General features: G+C 39.2%; 1 protein-coding gene across 1 annotated transcript; it reads right to left on the bottom strand.

Moving 5' to 3' along the window:
* Nucleotides 1-3,143: 3,143 nt before the first annotated feature.
* LOC110719727 lies at nucleotides 3,144-4,295 on the bottom strand. The gene has a single exon (XM_021898717.1). The coding sequence runs from the start codon at nucleotides 4,293-4,295 to the stop codon at nucleotides 3,144-3,146; it is 1,152 nt and encodes a 383-aa protein (XP_021754409.1).
* Nucleotides 4,296-17,440: the final 13,145 nt, after the last annotated feature.

The raw sequence follows: 17,440 nt of genomic DNA, 5'->3' as shown, positions 1-17,440 counted from the left end.
ATTCTTTCAGAAGCTGTTCATTTTCTTCGGCTGAGAAGTGGTGCACTCGCAGACTTTCTGTGCCAATTTCCACTAGAAGTACGGCTTCGAATCCATATACCAGCTCAAATGGTGAATGTCCCGTAGCCTCTTTTTTAGTTGTCCGAAGTGACTAGAGCATTCCAGGAAGTTTCTCTATCCACTTGGATTTTTGATCCTCCACCCTCTTCTTGAGTGCGTTGAGAATCTGCTTATTTGCTGCTTCGGCTTAGCCATTGCTCTGCGGATGGCAGACCGCAGAATAGGCCAACTTGATGCCAAACTGATCATTGTACCGCCTGAGTGGCAGATTGTCAAATTGCCTTCCGTGATCAAAGACAAAAACCTTCGGGATTCCGAAGCGGGTGATAATATTCTGCTAGATGAACTTCCTCACAGTTTGCTCAGTGATGTTCGAGGCTGCCTTGGCCTCGATCCATTTGCTGAAATAGTCAATGTCGACTATCATCCATCTTTTCTGGTACGGAGAATCTAGAAATGGCCCCAAGATATCCAGCCCCCATTGATCAAATGGAAGAGGATTAAGAATAGGCTGGAGATCTTGAGCTGGCTAATGAATAACTGGTGCGACTTTTTGGCATTTTTCGCATTTTCTGACCAATTCCTTTACGTCCACGACCATAGTGGGCCAGTAGTATCCTGCCCTTAATGCCTTGTGGGCTAAAGTTCTTCCCCCGATGTAGTTTCCACAGATGCCGAGTTGGATCTCTCGAAGGATGTAGTCAGCATCTGTTGGTCCCACACACTTCAGTAGTGGGGCTGAGAATGATTTTTTCAATAGCTCTCCTCTAAAGATGATGAATCTTGAGCTGATTCTCTTCAGCTTGGAGGTTAAGTTTCTGTCTCCGGGAATTTCTCCCCGAAGCTTGTAAGCTAGGATGGGGTCTATAAAGCTCGGCTCAGGTGTGATGCAGCAGATTTCAGGTGCTTCATCAACACTTCTTTCTTGCCGCATCTCCACATAAACGGATCGGTTTATCTTGGTTGGAGGTGAACTTGCAAGTTTGGAGAGTGCATCGGCTTCCGTGTTCTGACCCCTTGGGATCAACTCGACTTCAAAAGTTCTAAGCTTCGCAATTATCGTTTTGATTTTTGTGAGGTAAGCAATCATCGAGGGGTCTTTTGCCTCGTACTCGCCTCGGATCTGATTTGCAACGAGCTGAGAGTCTGTCTTCAAACAGACATGTTCGACCTCTAGTGATATGCACAATTTTAGGCCAGCAATTTTTGCCTTATATTCTGCTTTGTTGTTCTAAAGCTCGGAATGCAAATTTAAGTGCATATTCAAAGGATGGACTTGTCTTCCGACGAGGTAAGTACTACCCCTTGCCCTCGAACCATTTACAGTGGAGGATCCATTCGTAAAAATGGTCCAAGTCTTTTTCTCTTCGTCTAACATTTCCTGGTACGAACATTCGGCCAGGAAATCCGCTAGAGCTTGAGCCTTGATGGATGTCCTCGGCTGATAGCTTATGCTGAACTCGGTGAGCTTAAAGGACCACTTTGCCAGCCTACCGGATTAATCCACTTTGCCGAGGCTTTTTCCAGAGGTGGATCAGTTACGACCACTATTTGATGACAATCAAAATAGGGCCTCAACTTCTAAGCGGCTACCACTATTGCATATGCAACTTTTTCGAGTAGAGGGTAGCGAGTCTCGGCATCCGTCAGAGTATGGCTGACGAAGCAGATCAGCTTCTGGACCTTGTCTTCTTCCTTCAGCAGAACCGCGCTTATAGTGGCAGGGTTAACCGCCACGTACAAGTACAAGGTTTCTCCTTCGGTTGGTCGTGCCAGCGTTGAGAGTTGAACCAGGTGCTCACGGAGCTGCTTGAAGGCCTCTTTTTGTTCGTCTTCCCAGATGAGCTCTTTTGTTTTGGAGAATTTAGGGCCTTAAAGAAGGGTAGACCCTTGTCCGAAGCTCTAGAGATGAACCTGGACAGGGTTGCCATTCTCCCAGCCTGTCGCTGAACATCCCTCTTTGTTTTCGGCTCTGGAAGATCGAGCGTTGCTTGTACTTTGGCAGGATTGGCATCAATCCCCCTCTTGCTGACCATAAAGCCCAGGAACTTGCCTGACTTCACGCCGAATACACACTTCTTCGGATTCAGCTTCATTTGATGTTTTCTCAAGGCGGCGAATATCTCGGCTAGGTCCGCAACATGGTCTTTATCCTCTTTACTTTTGACGATGGATTTTTCCACATAGACCTCCATGTTGTGCCCTTTTTGCTCGGCGAAGACTTGATCCACCAGCCTTTGGTATGTTGCCCCGGTATTTTTTAATTCGAAGGGCATTATTTTGTAATTGTACACCCCGGCGTTCGTAACGAATGTTGTTTTTGCTCGATCGTCGCGGTGCATGAAGATTTGATGATACCCTGAGAATGCGTCCATGAAACTAAGCAGAGCATTGCTGCTTGTCGAATCATCTAGCTGATCGATCCTCGGCAAGGGATAAAAGTCCTTCGGACAGGCTCTATTTAGGTCTGTGAAGTCAATGCACATTCTCCAGGTGCCATTTGCCTTCTGAACCATTACAACGTTAGCCAGCCATTCTGGATACATGTAGGGTTCAATGAAGCCTGCATCCAAAAGTTTTTTGACATCCGCAGCGATGTCGTGGTTCTTATTGGCGGAATAATTCCGCTTCTTTTGCTTGACCGACCGATAGGTGGGGTCGACATTCAGCTTGTGAGAGATGAGGTTCGGGTCAATCCCAAGCATGTTTGCGGCTGAGAATGCGAACACATCTCGGTTGTCCCGAAGGAGTTGGATAAGCTCGACCCGAATGCTCGGATCAAGTCCGAGCCCGATGCTAACGCATTTTTCTAAATCTCCTTCGGTCAACTCAATTAATTCTGTCTACTGGTCCAATTCTATTGCTTTGGAACAGGACTCTTCGTTCTCCGGCCTGCTGCCGATGTCAGTAGGCTTTCCAGACTTCGGCTAGCTGTCCGAATGTGTTGCTTCAGGTGAGGAGCCAGCCTTTCCCTTCCATTTTGATTTTCTTGGGATGGGGTCTCGTGGGCCGAAGCTCTTAAGCCCTTCTTCTTCTTGGTGCTTCGGTCCTTCTCTCTTTCTTTTTCCTCATCATCCTCTTCTTCACGACGATCCTTGGATGGCTTGTGGTAGTTTCATTTTCGGGCAGCTTCTTGGCTCCCTTGAATTCTTTCGGAGTGGCCTTCGTCCGACACGTATATCATCGTTTGATGATATGTGGAGACCACTTCTTGGACCTGATGGATCACCCATGATCACATTGTAGACAGATGGAACGTCTATGACCAGAAATTTGGCCATGACGTTTCTGGCTGCTTTGTCTTTGCCGATGGTGATGGGAAGGGTGATCTTCCCGTCTGGATATGTTTTAGAACCGTTAAATACTGTGACCGGGTAGGGCACCGGACTAAGGTCCTTGGTTTGCAGCTTCAGACGGTTGTAAGCATCCCGAAATAGGATGTTCGATGCACTGCCACCGTCGACGAGGGTTCGCCAGACGTTGTGGTTTGCAATCCCTGTGATTATCACCAACAGGTCATCATGGGGGTATGCTACCCCCCGGCAGTATTCAGCTGTGAACGTAATGTTCGGAACCAAAGATTTGGGGCCTCGGATGGAGGCATGATTGACTTGATGGGTGAGACCCCTCAAGTGGCGCTTACGAGCGTTGCTAGAGCTCATCCCCCCGGAAATGACAAGTATGCCAGGATTCTCCTTATCTTGCGGCTTGTCTTTTTTCTGGCTAAAGTCTATCTGATGCCGAGAGTCTTGCTCGGCTTTCTTCTCCTCGCGATGGTCTGCGATGTATTTTTTCAGATATCCTTTTCGGACCATATCCTCGATCTGATCCTTCAGCTGGATACATTCTTCGGTGTTGTGTCTATGGGCATCATGGAACTCACACCACTTGTTTTTGTTTTTGCTTTGGTGCCACGATGGTGGCGCCTGCGGCTTCTTCCACTTCTCGTTGTTCTTTGTTATGCTATAGATTTTAGCACGAGGAAGAGCGAGAGGAGTGTAGGATTCATATTTCCTTACGAATGGGGTTTTGTCTTTTTTCGGCTCAGCTGCCGAGGAAAGTTTTGAGGCTTTCGCCTTCCCTTTCCTTTGGCCCTGGCCTTTAGACTGATGTCCCTTTGCCTTACCTGTCCCACTTTGTGGTTGGGACTTGGTTTTGTTCCACTCCTCGACCTGGATGTATTTGTTCGAAGCGTCGACAGCTTCCTCTAAGGTCTGCGGGGGATGCATGACCATGAAGTCGAGGAACTTTCCGGCTTGTACCCTGTTCCATAATGCGAAAACGACCAGCCCTTGGTCTAGACTTGTGATTCTAAAGGACTAGTTGCTGAAGCGGGTCAGATAGTCTCGGAGGCTTTCATCCTCCCCTTGCTCTCGGCCCATGAGCTCTGCAGTTGTTATCTCTCGGCGATTTGCCGTAGAGAATTTTCTCTTGAACTTGTTAGAGAGGTCCTTCTAACCGGTTATTGAGCCTTCCTTTACCCCTTTAGTGATCCACGCTTGTGCGACACCTTTGAGGGTAGTTGGGAAATATTTGCACCAGGTCGCTTCGGACCTGGGGTTCAGATACATGTGCCCCTCGTAGGAGGCGATAAGGTCCTTCGGTATGAAGTTTTTTCATATGTGGTGTGTGTCGGTATTTTCAGTGTTAGCACTCTTTCTTCCAGAATCCATTTTTGGAATGGGGAACTGGAGGGAACCATCACAGCTTTCCCTTTAGTCTCGACGGTTGGGACCTCGCTTCCTCCGTTGTGAAAGGCGGAAGTGGTTTTTGTCCTCGGCTGGTACCGTGAAGGGTAAGGTTGAGTTCCGTCAGGGTAGGTGAGGTGGTTGTGGATGCTCACCTCCCTTGAGTCGATACGTTCGTGAATGTTTCGGCAAGCAGTTTCTTGCCGCGTGGAAGCGATGTTGGTGCTTCTGAAGCTTTGGTCTTCGGGTTCGTCGAAGAACTGGGTTTTCTTTTTCTTTCCCGCTCAGTCCTCCAAGTATCCTCTTCCCAATGCTCCCCAAGCTCTTTATGGGATGGAGTTCGTCCTCCATCCTCTTAGCCTATCCTCCTTCTCTGGTTTCCCGATTGCTTGATTGTATCAGCGCGCACCGAGGAGATAGGAGGTGGGAACTGTTGGTTTTCTTGGGCTTTCATGAAGTCCATGAAAACCGTGAGGGCTTTGGCCACCTCTTCTGAGGTAGGACCCGTCTGGGGTGTCCCCCTTGGGTGAGATTGAGATCGTCGACTAGGTGTAAGACTCCTAGCCTTAGAATGGCTCGGTTGGCGTGAACCTGATGGTTCGCCGGTGTTGTGAGATGGTTTCTCCGGCGTGGCTCTCTCAGATGAGGCAGCCTCCGAAGATGAAGATGAAGAAGGACCTTTCTTCGATGAAGAAGGATTAGTTTTCTTCGCGCACTTAGTCATGTTGCTAAGATGATTGATTTTTGGCTTGTTTTGATTGTCTTCCTCACAGATGACGCCAAATTGTTTCGGGTGTAAATAATGGGTCCTTCGGATGGACCCTTCTGGTGAGCGGAAGACTGAACTCGGCCCAATTGATGACTGGGACAATGATTTCCTACACAGCAAACACACGTAAACTGGCCTCGGGGGTTGTGTCGAGGAAGGTCCCTCCGATGTCGAAGTCAGTACAGTGTTTAGAGAGAAAGCTATGCAAGAGAATTAATTGATTGAGGCTCAAAGTGAATGAATTGAGAGAGAGAGAGAAGTGAAGGCTTTTATACCTTACTCAAATGGATTAAATGGGTCTTGAAGCCAAGTGGGCTTACCACGTTGACTGGACCTTCTTCGACTGACTTGGCATGCTTGGGAGAGTTGAGCCTTTTTTGGGTTTTTATTTGAATTATTTGGTGACCGGCCCAATTGGAGTAAATTGGACCCAAACACTCCTTGTGTAATATCTTTGTCAGTATATATAATGTAGTTGTAAACTAATAATGGAAGCTAAGTACTTCGTATGTTATTAAGTCTGTCTATCTCCTAACAAAATAGTGAATGCAAAAGGTGAAATGTCCTAACTTTAAGTTAGGATTTACATCATCAAGCCCAAGTCTATCATAGGAACAATTGCGTTAAATTGATTTATAAGAAATACTTACAACTTAATTAATTGATAGTGGATACCTTCATACCTAAGGGTATACTTCGTATTTGATATATGGTCTATAAGAATTTCGTAGAATGGATTCATAAGAATCATAACAAATTAACAACTCCTTTATTAGAAATCATTTTATAAATCATTTTATAAACACAGCCCGTTCAATTTTTTGTTTTTTATTTTTTTTTTCTTTTATAAAACTCTATTTAAGCTCGTTAAAGCTCAAAATACAAGCAAGTATGTTCACGGGATGGACTAAATTTGAATAAACCAAAGTACTCTTAACAGGTCAAGACCAAAAGAGAATTTTAAAAGCTCGTTTTTTAGCATGTCAAGACCAAAAGAGAATTTTAAAAGCTCGTTTTTTAGCATGTCAAGACCGAAAGAGAATAATTAAGATGAGTTTCTAACCCGAATCATTAAACCCAACTATTACGAACCGATCCGAGAAGGAATTTGAACTGCTAAAAATTCGTTTTTTGAAAATCGAAAACGGACCTAACCCAATTTTTTCCAACACGGAACTGAATTGTACCGAATTTGTGCAAACCATTAATGACCTGACTCGTTATCAAGCCGAACTGCTACAACCCGAAACCGATTCCGAACCAACGATTACGTCCGAACCCGATTGTAACCCGGCCCATTGTAAATCTAAACCGTTTAAATCCGGCAAAAATCCGATAAAGCCAAACTGTTCCAACCCGTAACTCGTTGTAACCGAACTGTTTTCAACCCTTAACCCATTGAGATCGAACCATTTACAACACATAACCCATTGAGAGCGAACTGTTTACAACCCGTAGCCTATTATGACTGATTTGTTTGCAACACGTAAACAAATGTTTATGATCCGATTTGTTTCAACCCGCTACTTAATAAACCCAACTTATTTAAGACTTAACTCGATTATAACGTGACCCCTTATCTGATAAACCCAAATCGATGATGAACCGACCCGATTTAAACCCAATATGATTTGAATTGAAACCCGCTTCAAATTGGATAAACCGGTTTTCAAATGACCCAGTTCAATCCAAACCAACTACGACCTGAACCAATAACGATCCGACCCGATTTCACCTGACTTGTTTTGAACCAAAACCCGTTTTCAAACCGACCTAATTCAACCCAAATTGATTATGACCCGAACCAATTACAACTCGACTCGATTAGGACTCGAACTGTTTTGAACCAAAATCCGCTTTAAATTGGCTAAACCTGTTTTAAACCGACCTGGTTCAACCAAAGTGAATATGACTCAAACTGATTACAACCCAACCCAATTAGGACCCGACCCGGCAACTCGTATAAATACCGCAATAAAAAAAACCATACCGAACTGACCCGATAATTTTCAAAACCGACCCGAACCGACCTGATAATTTTCAAAAGCGACCCGAATTGACCCGCTCATCATTTCAAACCGTTATAAACCAATTTATTGTTACCGAAATCAAACCATTTACCCGAATTGACACCCCGAATTCTTATCAAACTTGACTCGATTTGTTTACAACTCAATTTTAGATGGGAAAATAAAAAGGTTGGTTATTCCATTTGATTTCCTATTGTTGCCCATTAATTAGCACGCTTATATGTGCGCCGATGGGTTCTGTTTGTCTTTGATTGGTGCTTTGCATGCTGGCCGCATTCGGCCATGCATGCTCCCATATTATGACAAGCAGTCTGGTGGGCTTGAGCCTTGAGTGTATGTGGTACAACTTTGATTTGCATACAAATTAAATAGTGTGGGTATATACTTAATAATTTCTCCATACTATTTTAATTATTACTCCCTCCATTATTAAATATTTGATCTATTTTTCCATATGCGGAGTTTTAGAAGAAATTGAACAAAGTAATAAAATATAGAGGTAGTGGGGGTTAGTGAAAGCTAATTGGTGGAGAGAGAATGTAAAGGTAATTAAATATAATTATATTGGGTCCTACTAGGTAAGAGAAATGAATTAAATATTGTAAAAAAATTTCAAGTAAAGAAATGGAGCAAATATTTAAAAACGGCCGAAAATAAAAAGTGGAACAAATATTTAAAAATGGAGGGAGTATAATTTTATGATTATTGATGCAAACTTATAATACTTTTAGTTTTATTTATATATAAAAAAAAAAATTAAAGTTGATGTTTCAAAAATATATAAGTTCGTATATGCTGATATAGACTTAATAAAATTTATACATATATATATATATTATATGTTGAAACATAGACACAAAAGATCAGTAGTGATTTAATTATGTGATATTATACAAATACTTTTAGTGATCAAATTAAAGCAAGAAGATTTATGACCAACTCTATTAATCGTAGTTTATGATACTAATTTTACCTCTTTCAATCTTTGTAGAGAGAAACCACATGCAGGAGGCTTTTTTTTTTTCTTTCAGTAAGGAGAATAGCCCTATTGGCCAAAATCTCTCACATGTTCGCCCAGCTCAAGTTAGTGGGCTAGGGTTTTTGAGAAGGGGAGGGGGTAGAATAAGGGAATCTTTACCTCAAAATACCTCTAACAGGGTTTGATCCCACAACTTCATCATGTTTGTGAGATGCAAGCTTTCCCATTAAATCAAGCTTTACTTGGTGAAACCACATGCATATTAGACTTCAAGAACAAAAAGCACAATTAAGTGGTAAGTAGAGATTGGAAGGTACCCATATATGTTGGGCCTGGGTCACCAACCTTATTGGGCCGCACGCACACTCCACTCCACATTAGTATGATATTGTCCACTTTGGGCCTAGCCTGCACGAATTTGTTTTTGGGGACCTTCCCAAAAGGCCTCATACTAATGCAGTGTGCATTCACTTATAAGGAGTGGGACTTGGGATGAGCAACCCTAATAAATCTCCCCTCAGACTAAGGACCACATAACTCATGGCCTCCCCTCCAGCGAAACTATCTTGCACCGCTGCTATTACCACGGGACATGCCACCTAAGCCACAATATTAGGAGAAATTTCGACGCATGGCACCACAATCGCGAGGTCACACATTTGAGGGAACGTTCCACACACATAGCGCCCGTGTCTATCCTGCCGAACCATCGGTTTTGAACGGGACATGCAAGCTGAGCCACAATATCAGGAGAAATTTCGACGCAAGGCACCACAATTGCGAGGTCACACATTTGAGGGAACGTCCCACACACATAGCGCCCGTGTCTATCCTGCCGAATCATCGGTTCTGATACCACTTGTTGGACCTGGGTCACCCACCTTACCGGACCGCACGCACACTCTACTCCACTTTAGTATAATATTGTCCGCATTGGGCCTAACCCGCATGGATTTGTTTTGGGGCACCTTTTAAAAAGGCCTTATACTAATAGATGTGCACTCACTTATAAGTCGCTCTTCATCTCCTTACTCCTTCCATGTGGGACTTGGGATGAACAACCGCAACAATATAGAATGGTAAATGTATACAAGCTAAGTATATAGTTTAGGGGCTTTGATTCACAGTTTCACACACATGCATATACATAAAGATATACTGTACGAGTTTGAAATGGCTAAAATCCTTAGTGTTTGTTTATAAAAAATTTTATCTCTAAATTCATGCCTCAAACCTAAAGAGTATGGAGTTTAGAAACCAAGAGAAAAGATAAAGTCGCTCATATAAATCTTTAAATATCAAAGAAAAGAATTGAAAATTATTCAAAGTCGACATAACCAATAATGGTACATGAATCAAGCTCTAAACTCATACTACCTTATTTTCATTCTCGATTCCAAATCAATTTCAACTTGTAAATTAAACCAAACACCTTCTTAAAGATTTTAGTGTGGAGACATAGTAGAACCCACAAATCTGCGCATGTGGGCTTGGCCTTGATTCTTTTATGATTTAGTTGAACTCCCACTTGAAGTTAGAATAACAATAATTCCTAATCAATAAAGACATTGTGCCAATTTTGTTCTTTAAAAATTTATGATGATGACATTGGTTATTGAGGCGCAATGAGTGCCAATTTTAGTGAAGAGCAGTCACACCATGCATGTTGTACATATTGTAATTATGCATATTCTCTTAGAAAAAATGAAATTGTTTAGATTGTATTAAATGTGACAATTATGTCCTCGTTCGGCCTTTGATATGATTAGTTATGTACTATTATTTTGATTTTGAAAGATTGAAAATTTCCGTATGAGCATTGTCTACGTAATTAAAACTATTATAGGACAATCTTATTTGACATTTTATCTAATACATGGAGTATATTATTAGCTTAATTGGTTAAATTACTGGAGGGTTGTTGACAGGTTGTCGTACACCTGTCAAAAATAAATTCCTAACAAATCTAACTAATAATATAGTAGGGAAAGTAGGGTTGAATTCACAGAGAGATGATATTCAATCTAACCTCTAAGAAATTGGAGAAACTAAACAAGTCACGAAATTCGGATGGAAAAGTAGTCTAAATTAAAATAGGAATAAAACAATTAATAAAAAAAAAACCTAGGGTTATGGTTCACCATGTTTATAGTTCTAAATCTATCAAATATCAATAACAATTCAATCAATCAATTAACTAGAGCAATTGCTAAGCCTGCGGTCGGGTCTTAACGCTCTCAATTCAACATATGTAGTTCGATCGCTAACATAATCAGAATTGCTAATTGTAGGTAAGCCTCTAAAAGTGAGATCTTTCGATTCAAACTCTTATTAACAATAATTAATCAAACAATTGATCAGGTTGCAAGATTAACAATAAAATCACTATCAATCAGAGAAATCAATAATCAAAATATCAATAATATATATCAATCAAGATTCATTATATAAACATGGATTCCCAAACCCTAGAAATAAACTACTCTAGCATGAAATAAATAATTAAAGCTAAATCTAGTAAAGAAAGCATGATTAAAAGAGAGAAAAAATAAAATACCTTAATGTATTAAAATAATAAACCCAAGAATCATCCATGGAAGAATCCATGGAGATGCCATGAGAAATTAGGGTTCAAGAGAAAACTACAATGAACGTTAAGGGAAAAAAATAAAATCCCTTGGAGTATTTAAACTATCCTAAAACTAATCTAAAGATAATTAAAGAAAAGAAATAAGAAGATATAAATTACACAAGTTGTAATAATATTATTGGATGATAGAAGATGACATGGCACACAAATAAGGTCGGTGGACCGATAACGTGGAATGACGTGAGAATTTAACGCTGCTCGTGGCTTCAAGGGCTGCTCAGCACTCGAGTGAACCTGCGGGCGCAGGGCTGGTGGCCGCCGACCTGGCAGTAGCAGCAAGGTTGCCCGCAACAATATCCCGCGGGTGGCTGACTGCATTGCTTGGATTCAAACACCTATAACTTCTGTTATAGGAAGTTTCTTGGGGCGTGTGACCTATTATTGGAAAGATCTTCAAGTCTAGTTTCCAACGCAACTTAAATAACTTCAATCCAATCTGTAGAACTGAACTTATGATCAAAATAGTGAGCAAAGGTCAATTTTGACACTTCGTAAACCATCGCTTTTCTTCGTTTTAAATGCAAATTCATTTCCGAAAGATGCATAGCGACCCTTGTGAATGCTATTTTCATTCCTCATGCACATAATAATCAAAATCAAAATCCACGAACATGGGATCTTCAATTAATAAATTCAATTTATCGGCTTCCATCTAAATATCATCCGAATCAACTCCAAACACTTCGAAAGCATCCAAATAACTATGAAATCACCTGAAACATTAAGAAAAACACAAAAAGAGTGTAATAGAGTACAAAAAAAATAACTTATGCATTTGAGACCTAAAAAGCGACAAAAAGACTCAAAAAGCAACTATAAAACTAGCATAAATGTGCCTATAAATCCTATATAAGTGCGATTCATCAGTTGTGGATGATAAAAAAAAATGTATAAAAGGTAATCATAAGGAATAAAGTAAAAGTGAGTAAAATTATGGAAAACGGATGATGACGGAAAGTGAGTAGAAGTGTAGAATTTAAAAACGAAAGAAATAATACACTACTTAATTGAATAAATTATGAAGCAAAACGGATAGCTATTAAGAAAATATATTGTTAACTAAATTTTGTTATGTTATGCTTTATTTTATTTTTAATTGCCCAACTTTGTTATAGGATTTTTCTCATTGGTAACCATATATTTTGCGCGTTCTCATTGGCAGCAAATTATTATTTTTCAAAAATCTCATAAATAGCGTTAATATTATAAGTTTTTCCTAGTATGACAATATTTTAGTAATTCTCACATAATCAACCTAAAATGAATAGACCATGATTTAATTAACATACCCTCACCACCACACCACCATACCCTCACCACAATCCACTATCACCACTTTTTTTCCTCAGCCCCACCACCAAAAATACCAAGCCACCCTTTCCCCTTAAACACTTGCTAGCTAACCCTACCGTACCCAACCCCTAGATGACGCTCCTCCCTTCCTCTCAAACCACCTAGTTGCATCGCTCCCACTCTCGAAACCCTAGAATCCCCTCCCCCTCTTCGAAAAACCCTCAATTGCCCATCCTCCTACCCTTGAAACCAATAGCGACCCCTTCCCCCCAAAACCTTTTTCCTTTCCTTCTCTCATTCTCACACCTCGCTCTTTCAGTAGGGGATACGAATTAAAAAGGTATAAGGGTTTTGTAGGGAGGGGGGAGGGTTTCAAGGGTGGGGGGAGATCCAAATGGGTTGTTAAGGGGGGAGGGAGGGGCACATGGCGTTTCAAGAGTAGGGGGGAGGAAGTGTAGCTCGATGATTCAAAGAGATTAGGAAAGGCGGCAGGGGATTTTAGGGGTAGGGGTAGGGGTGGCGGGGGGGGGGGGAGGTGGGAAGGAGAGAGGAAGCTGGTGTGTTGGGGGAAGGGGATGTGTGGCAAGGTGGTGGTTGGGTGTTTTCTCTAGTGGGGGTTATGGTGAAGGTACTAATGATGGTGAGGGTAAGGGTATGGGTATGGTGGTGTGGTGGTGAGGAAGTTAATTAGTTAACCATGGTTAATCATGAAATGTTAACTATGTTAGAATTATTAAATAAAATAAAGCTAGATTAGAGAAAAATCATAACTTTAATGGCATTTAAGAGAATCCTAAAAGAAATTTGCTATCAATGAGAATGTGTAAAAGTATATGGCTATCAGTGAGAAAAACCCAAATTTATAAACACGTATGAGGCATGGGAAATATAATATTATGTTTCTATGCTAAATATAATATTATAATAATAACTAACTATGTGCTAAATACGAAGAACGTGCTTTATTAGTGGAATTTGCAATACGAATACACACAACTAGAGATGTCACAAGCACATTGATATCTATACTTAGTATATATATAATAACACAAACCACAAATGATATGTGTTCAGTCTCCCCCTTCCCTTTCACCAAAATATTATTTATGGGTGCATTTCAATTGTCACTCCTTCCTCTTCCTTTTAAACTGTTCATTTTTCTCAAGAAAAAAACATTTGATAGAGTAAATAAAATAACAAAAAACATTTTTTTTTCTTCTAATTTTACTACTAATATTGATAGCCCGTGTGTTGCATAGACCAAAATGCTAGTTTGATATAATAGAGAAGAACTATGTGCATTACACGGAAGGAAAAAGAAACGCCGATGAGAAGAGAACTAAAATTGTTGAAATTGTTGATGAAGAAACTAAGAATGCAAAAAGGAGAGCTCCAAGACAAGTACCAATTACAAAGGTCTGATTGCAAAGCATGTATAAGGGTTAAAAAAAATGATGAGATAGGAGAGACTTTGGAGTAATTCAACATCTATTGCAATACATACAATCATGAATTGACAAGGAAGCATTGACACTATTGTTGTCACTCTGATATGAAAAAGAAATTACAGAAGAATAAGCTCAATCTATAGAAATTATGAGAATATCGGGCTTTATAACTATGGACTCATATAAAAATATGTGTGTAGAAGCAGGAGGTGAAGACATATGAAAAGAAATCAAATGTTTCAATTATTCTGAGACGGAGGGAGTAAAAGTCTTTGAAAACCGATCTAAACCCATTGACTTGGTCTAAAATCTTCAAGCCCATTTGCCAAGGCATTTATGTCTATTATAGATGATAGCAGCCAAGGGACAAACCCTAAGGGCCTAAGGTACACCCAAATCATCTATTTACCCACAAAGCTCGAGAAAGATTACATCCGTTTCTCTTAACAAGTACTAACTTTAGCATCGAAGCAGGTGTTCTTGAAAACCCCCCAAGCTTTGTTTTATTATCTTTGTGTGCAAGTTAAGCATTAATCAAGCCTAAGTTCTTTCTTATTGATCAAGAAATTCAACTTTAATTTGGTGATTGTTTCATACCCAAAACACCCATGTTAATTTTTAGCGCATATGCTGCTTTATTAATTAGGGAGGCCTAAGAGGGAAGTATCGGGGGTTTGCTAACTTTTAGCCTCACACTCCAATTGGGCCTGAACAGTATAAAAAATCAATTCAACTAATTACATATGAAGTATATAAATTCAGAGTAGAGTCATTAATTACATACAAACTATGTAAATCAATTCAACTAAATCATAAAGGCTCAATTAGGAAAAAATGAAACAACGTTTTAATTGTCAAAAAAGGAAAGTCTTTGACATGTGAAAAGATATAAGTGGTATGGTTAAGACAGCAAATAACCCAACTCTTAGGTTAAATATATAGTGGAAAATATGATAGACTTGATGATTGCTTGAGAGAAATATATTTTCATCATATCTTATGATTATATATGAAGATCCAAAATAATTGAAATAAACCATAACAAAAAAAGAGCACGCGTGATAACTTTTTTTTCCATCTAGAATTTTCTTGTCTCTTGTAAGTATAACCATCACCAGTGGTTCATTACTTGGATTTTGTTGTTATGCAAAGAAGCCACCTTTATTAAGCACATATGATTATTATTTTGGTCTCTAATTTCTTGACTTGTTTACAAATAACCACAATTGTAATTATTTTGCATGAGATTTGCAAGACATAAAGTGCATGTGGCTTGGCCATTTTCGTACGTGTCTTTAGGTTTAGTCACCAAAACTTTTACCCCTCAATCCAGCTAAGATTTTTGTTTTGAAATAAAGGAATGTTATCATTAATAAATCACAAAATTGGACTCAATAATACGAAGTTTAAACAAGTTGTATGTAGCAACATATATGAACTTTCCCTAGTAGTCGTAGCAGAACAAATTTCTTCATCGGATACACAAAATATCATAAATGAAACCTGGCACCGAAAATTTTGTCGGAGATGAGAAATCTTTTAGTATTTTATCAAATGAGCATGAGATTTGCAAGACATAAAGTGCATGTGGCTTTGCCTTACGTGTTAATTATCTTTAGGGTTAGTCAATCCAGCTAAGCTTTTTTGTTTTGAAATAGAGGAATGTTATCATTTATAATTAGCCAACTGACATTTACAATCACAATAATAAACCCTAATAGGAATTTTTTTTTCTTTTGATAGGGAAGAACAATGTGATTAATAACTAGTCATACGATATCTATAATGATAATATACATCTGTAGCGTAAACTACTATATTTAGAGAAAAGAATATAATTTTTACAAGTAAAACAAATACAAGTATTAATAATCTACATTCTCGGCATAACTTATACTTGATGCTACTAGTGATTTTCGATGCATGCTTTTGTATTTTTTAAAAGTATGTGGATTAGAATAATTATGATTTAGGTTAAAAATTAAAGTGAGATCATTACTAGTACTAGTTTAAATTCGTTTTGTAAATGAATAGAATAATGGTATAAAAGTACATGAAATTAGAAATGATTTAATTTTGTGTAGATCTGATTTTGGACAAGTCGAGTAAAAGTCAGTGCTCTCTAGTTGATAACAAATCAGATTAAATGAGGGTTACAACTTATTGGGTCAAAGTAAGTAGGGTCAATGTAGATTACGAGTTAATAGTGAGCTGATAATGGACATGTCAAAAGACAAAAGACAATTACGGAAAATGAATAGAAGAGAAAGTATATGTGCATATGAAAATATACATGTAAATTCTATACATAATTCACTTTATTTTTCTATTAAATTGGATAAAATATTTTGGCCTACCTTGTTCAATATGAGTCCCCTTTCTAGAAACCTTAATACAAGCACAATAGTATAGATTAGAAGTAGTAACTCCTTATCTAGCTGACTATTTGGCGAGCTGCAGCGCTAACTTTCTCCATGTTATTGATGGCTTCAATAGTTCAATTGCATTCCAGCAGTTTGTTTTGATGAGAACCTGTTTGCAGTCCCCTGGTACTATGCAGTTTTATCGTACGACCAATAACTTTCTAATGGTTTAAAATACTTACATAATGGTACATGAAAATTTTCATTAATGTTTTCTCAGACATATGTTTAAACACACATAATCAAGCAACCTTGATGGAGTTAATGATAGAGAACTCACTTTTCGAGCCCCATCAACTACAATTGTTTGCAAGTAGGGGAATTTCCTCACTTTTTCATCTACTCTTAATTGTTGACCTATGTAGTTGGACTGACTTAGCCTGTGAAATATGCTGGTTCAATAAAGTCGTTCGGATCATCTATCTTACCAAGGAAAAAATGTTTAGACACACGTGATCCTTTTATCTCTATTCTAACACAAATTATCCTTTGCTCTCCTTCTTTTCCGATCCTCTCTTCCTCGCTCTCTCTGTCTCGATCTCTCCCCACATAACCTAACTTTTATCCCTTTTCAATTTCATTGTATACCCTGCTACACAGACTTATTTCTCTCATTTCAGTTTATTTTCACATTTTTATACTACCATTTTACTTTGCTATTGACACTATAAAATTTAATTACTGAGTATCAGATATGCACCTAAAATGACTCGTGAATTTGTATTTCTTCATATGAGATAGTATGTGTTGGCTCACTTGTTAAAATGCTTAAATTCTAGAGGTGTAAAGTTTGAATTTTAGCTACCAACAGTACCAAGTGGGGTACTTGAAGGTAGGGATTCCATTACCCTACTTCTAAGCATCAAGTCCAGTAAAACTAAGCAAAAAAACTATGAGAGTTGAGGTCTAAATAAGGTTATCCGATCCTTACCTTTAAAAAATGTATGATATTATTTACTTTGTTGATCATGTCATGTTGCCGGCTTCTTAGACGTTTTGTTGTACGTTGTTGCTAACTTTGACTATGCAATTAAAGATTATGAAATTCTTAGTAATTTATAGCATCTTTGAAAGAGGGCTCTAACCATTAGATTCTCATC

Source organism: Chenopodium quinoa, unplaced genomic scaffold (genome assembly GCF_001683475.1).
Source record: "Chenopodium quinoa cultivar QQ74 unplaced genomic scaffold, ASM168347v1, whole genome shotgun sequence".
Classification (NCBI taxonomy): domain Eukaryota; kingdom Viridiplantae; phylum Streptophyta; class Magnoliopsida; order Caryophyllales; family Amaranthaceae; genus Chenopodium; species Chenopodium quinoa.
Note: the sequence above shows the minus strand (reverse complement) of the source record. Positions and strands in the feature narration are given on the sequence as shown.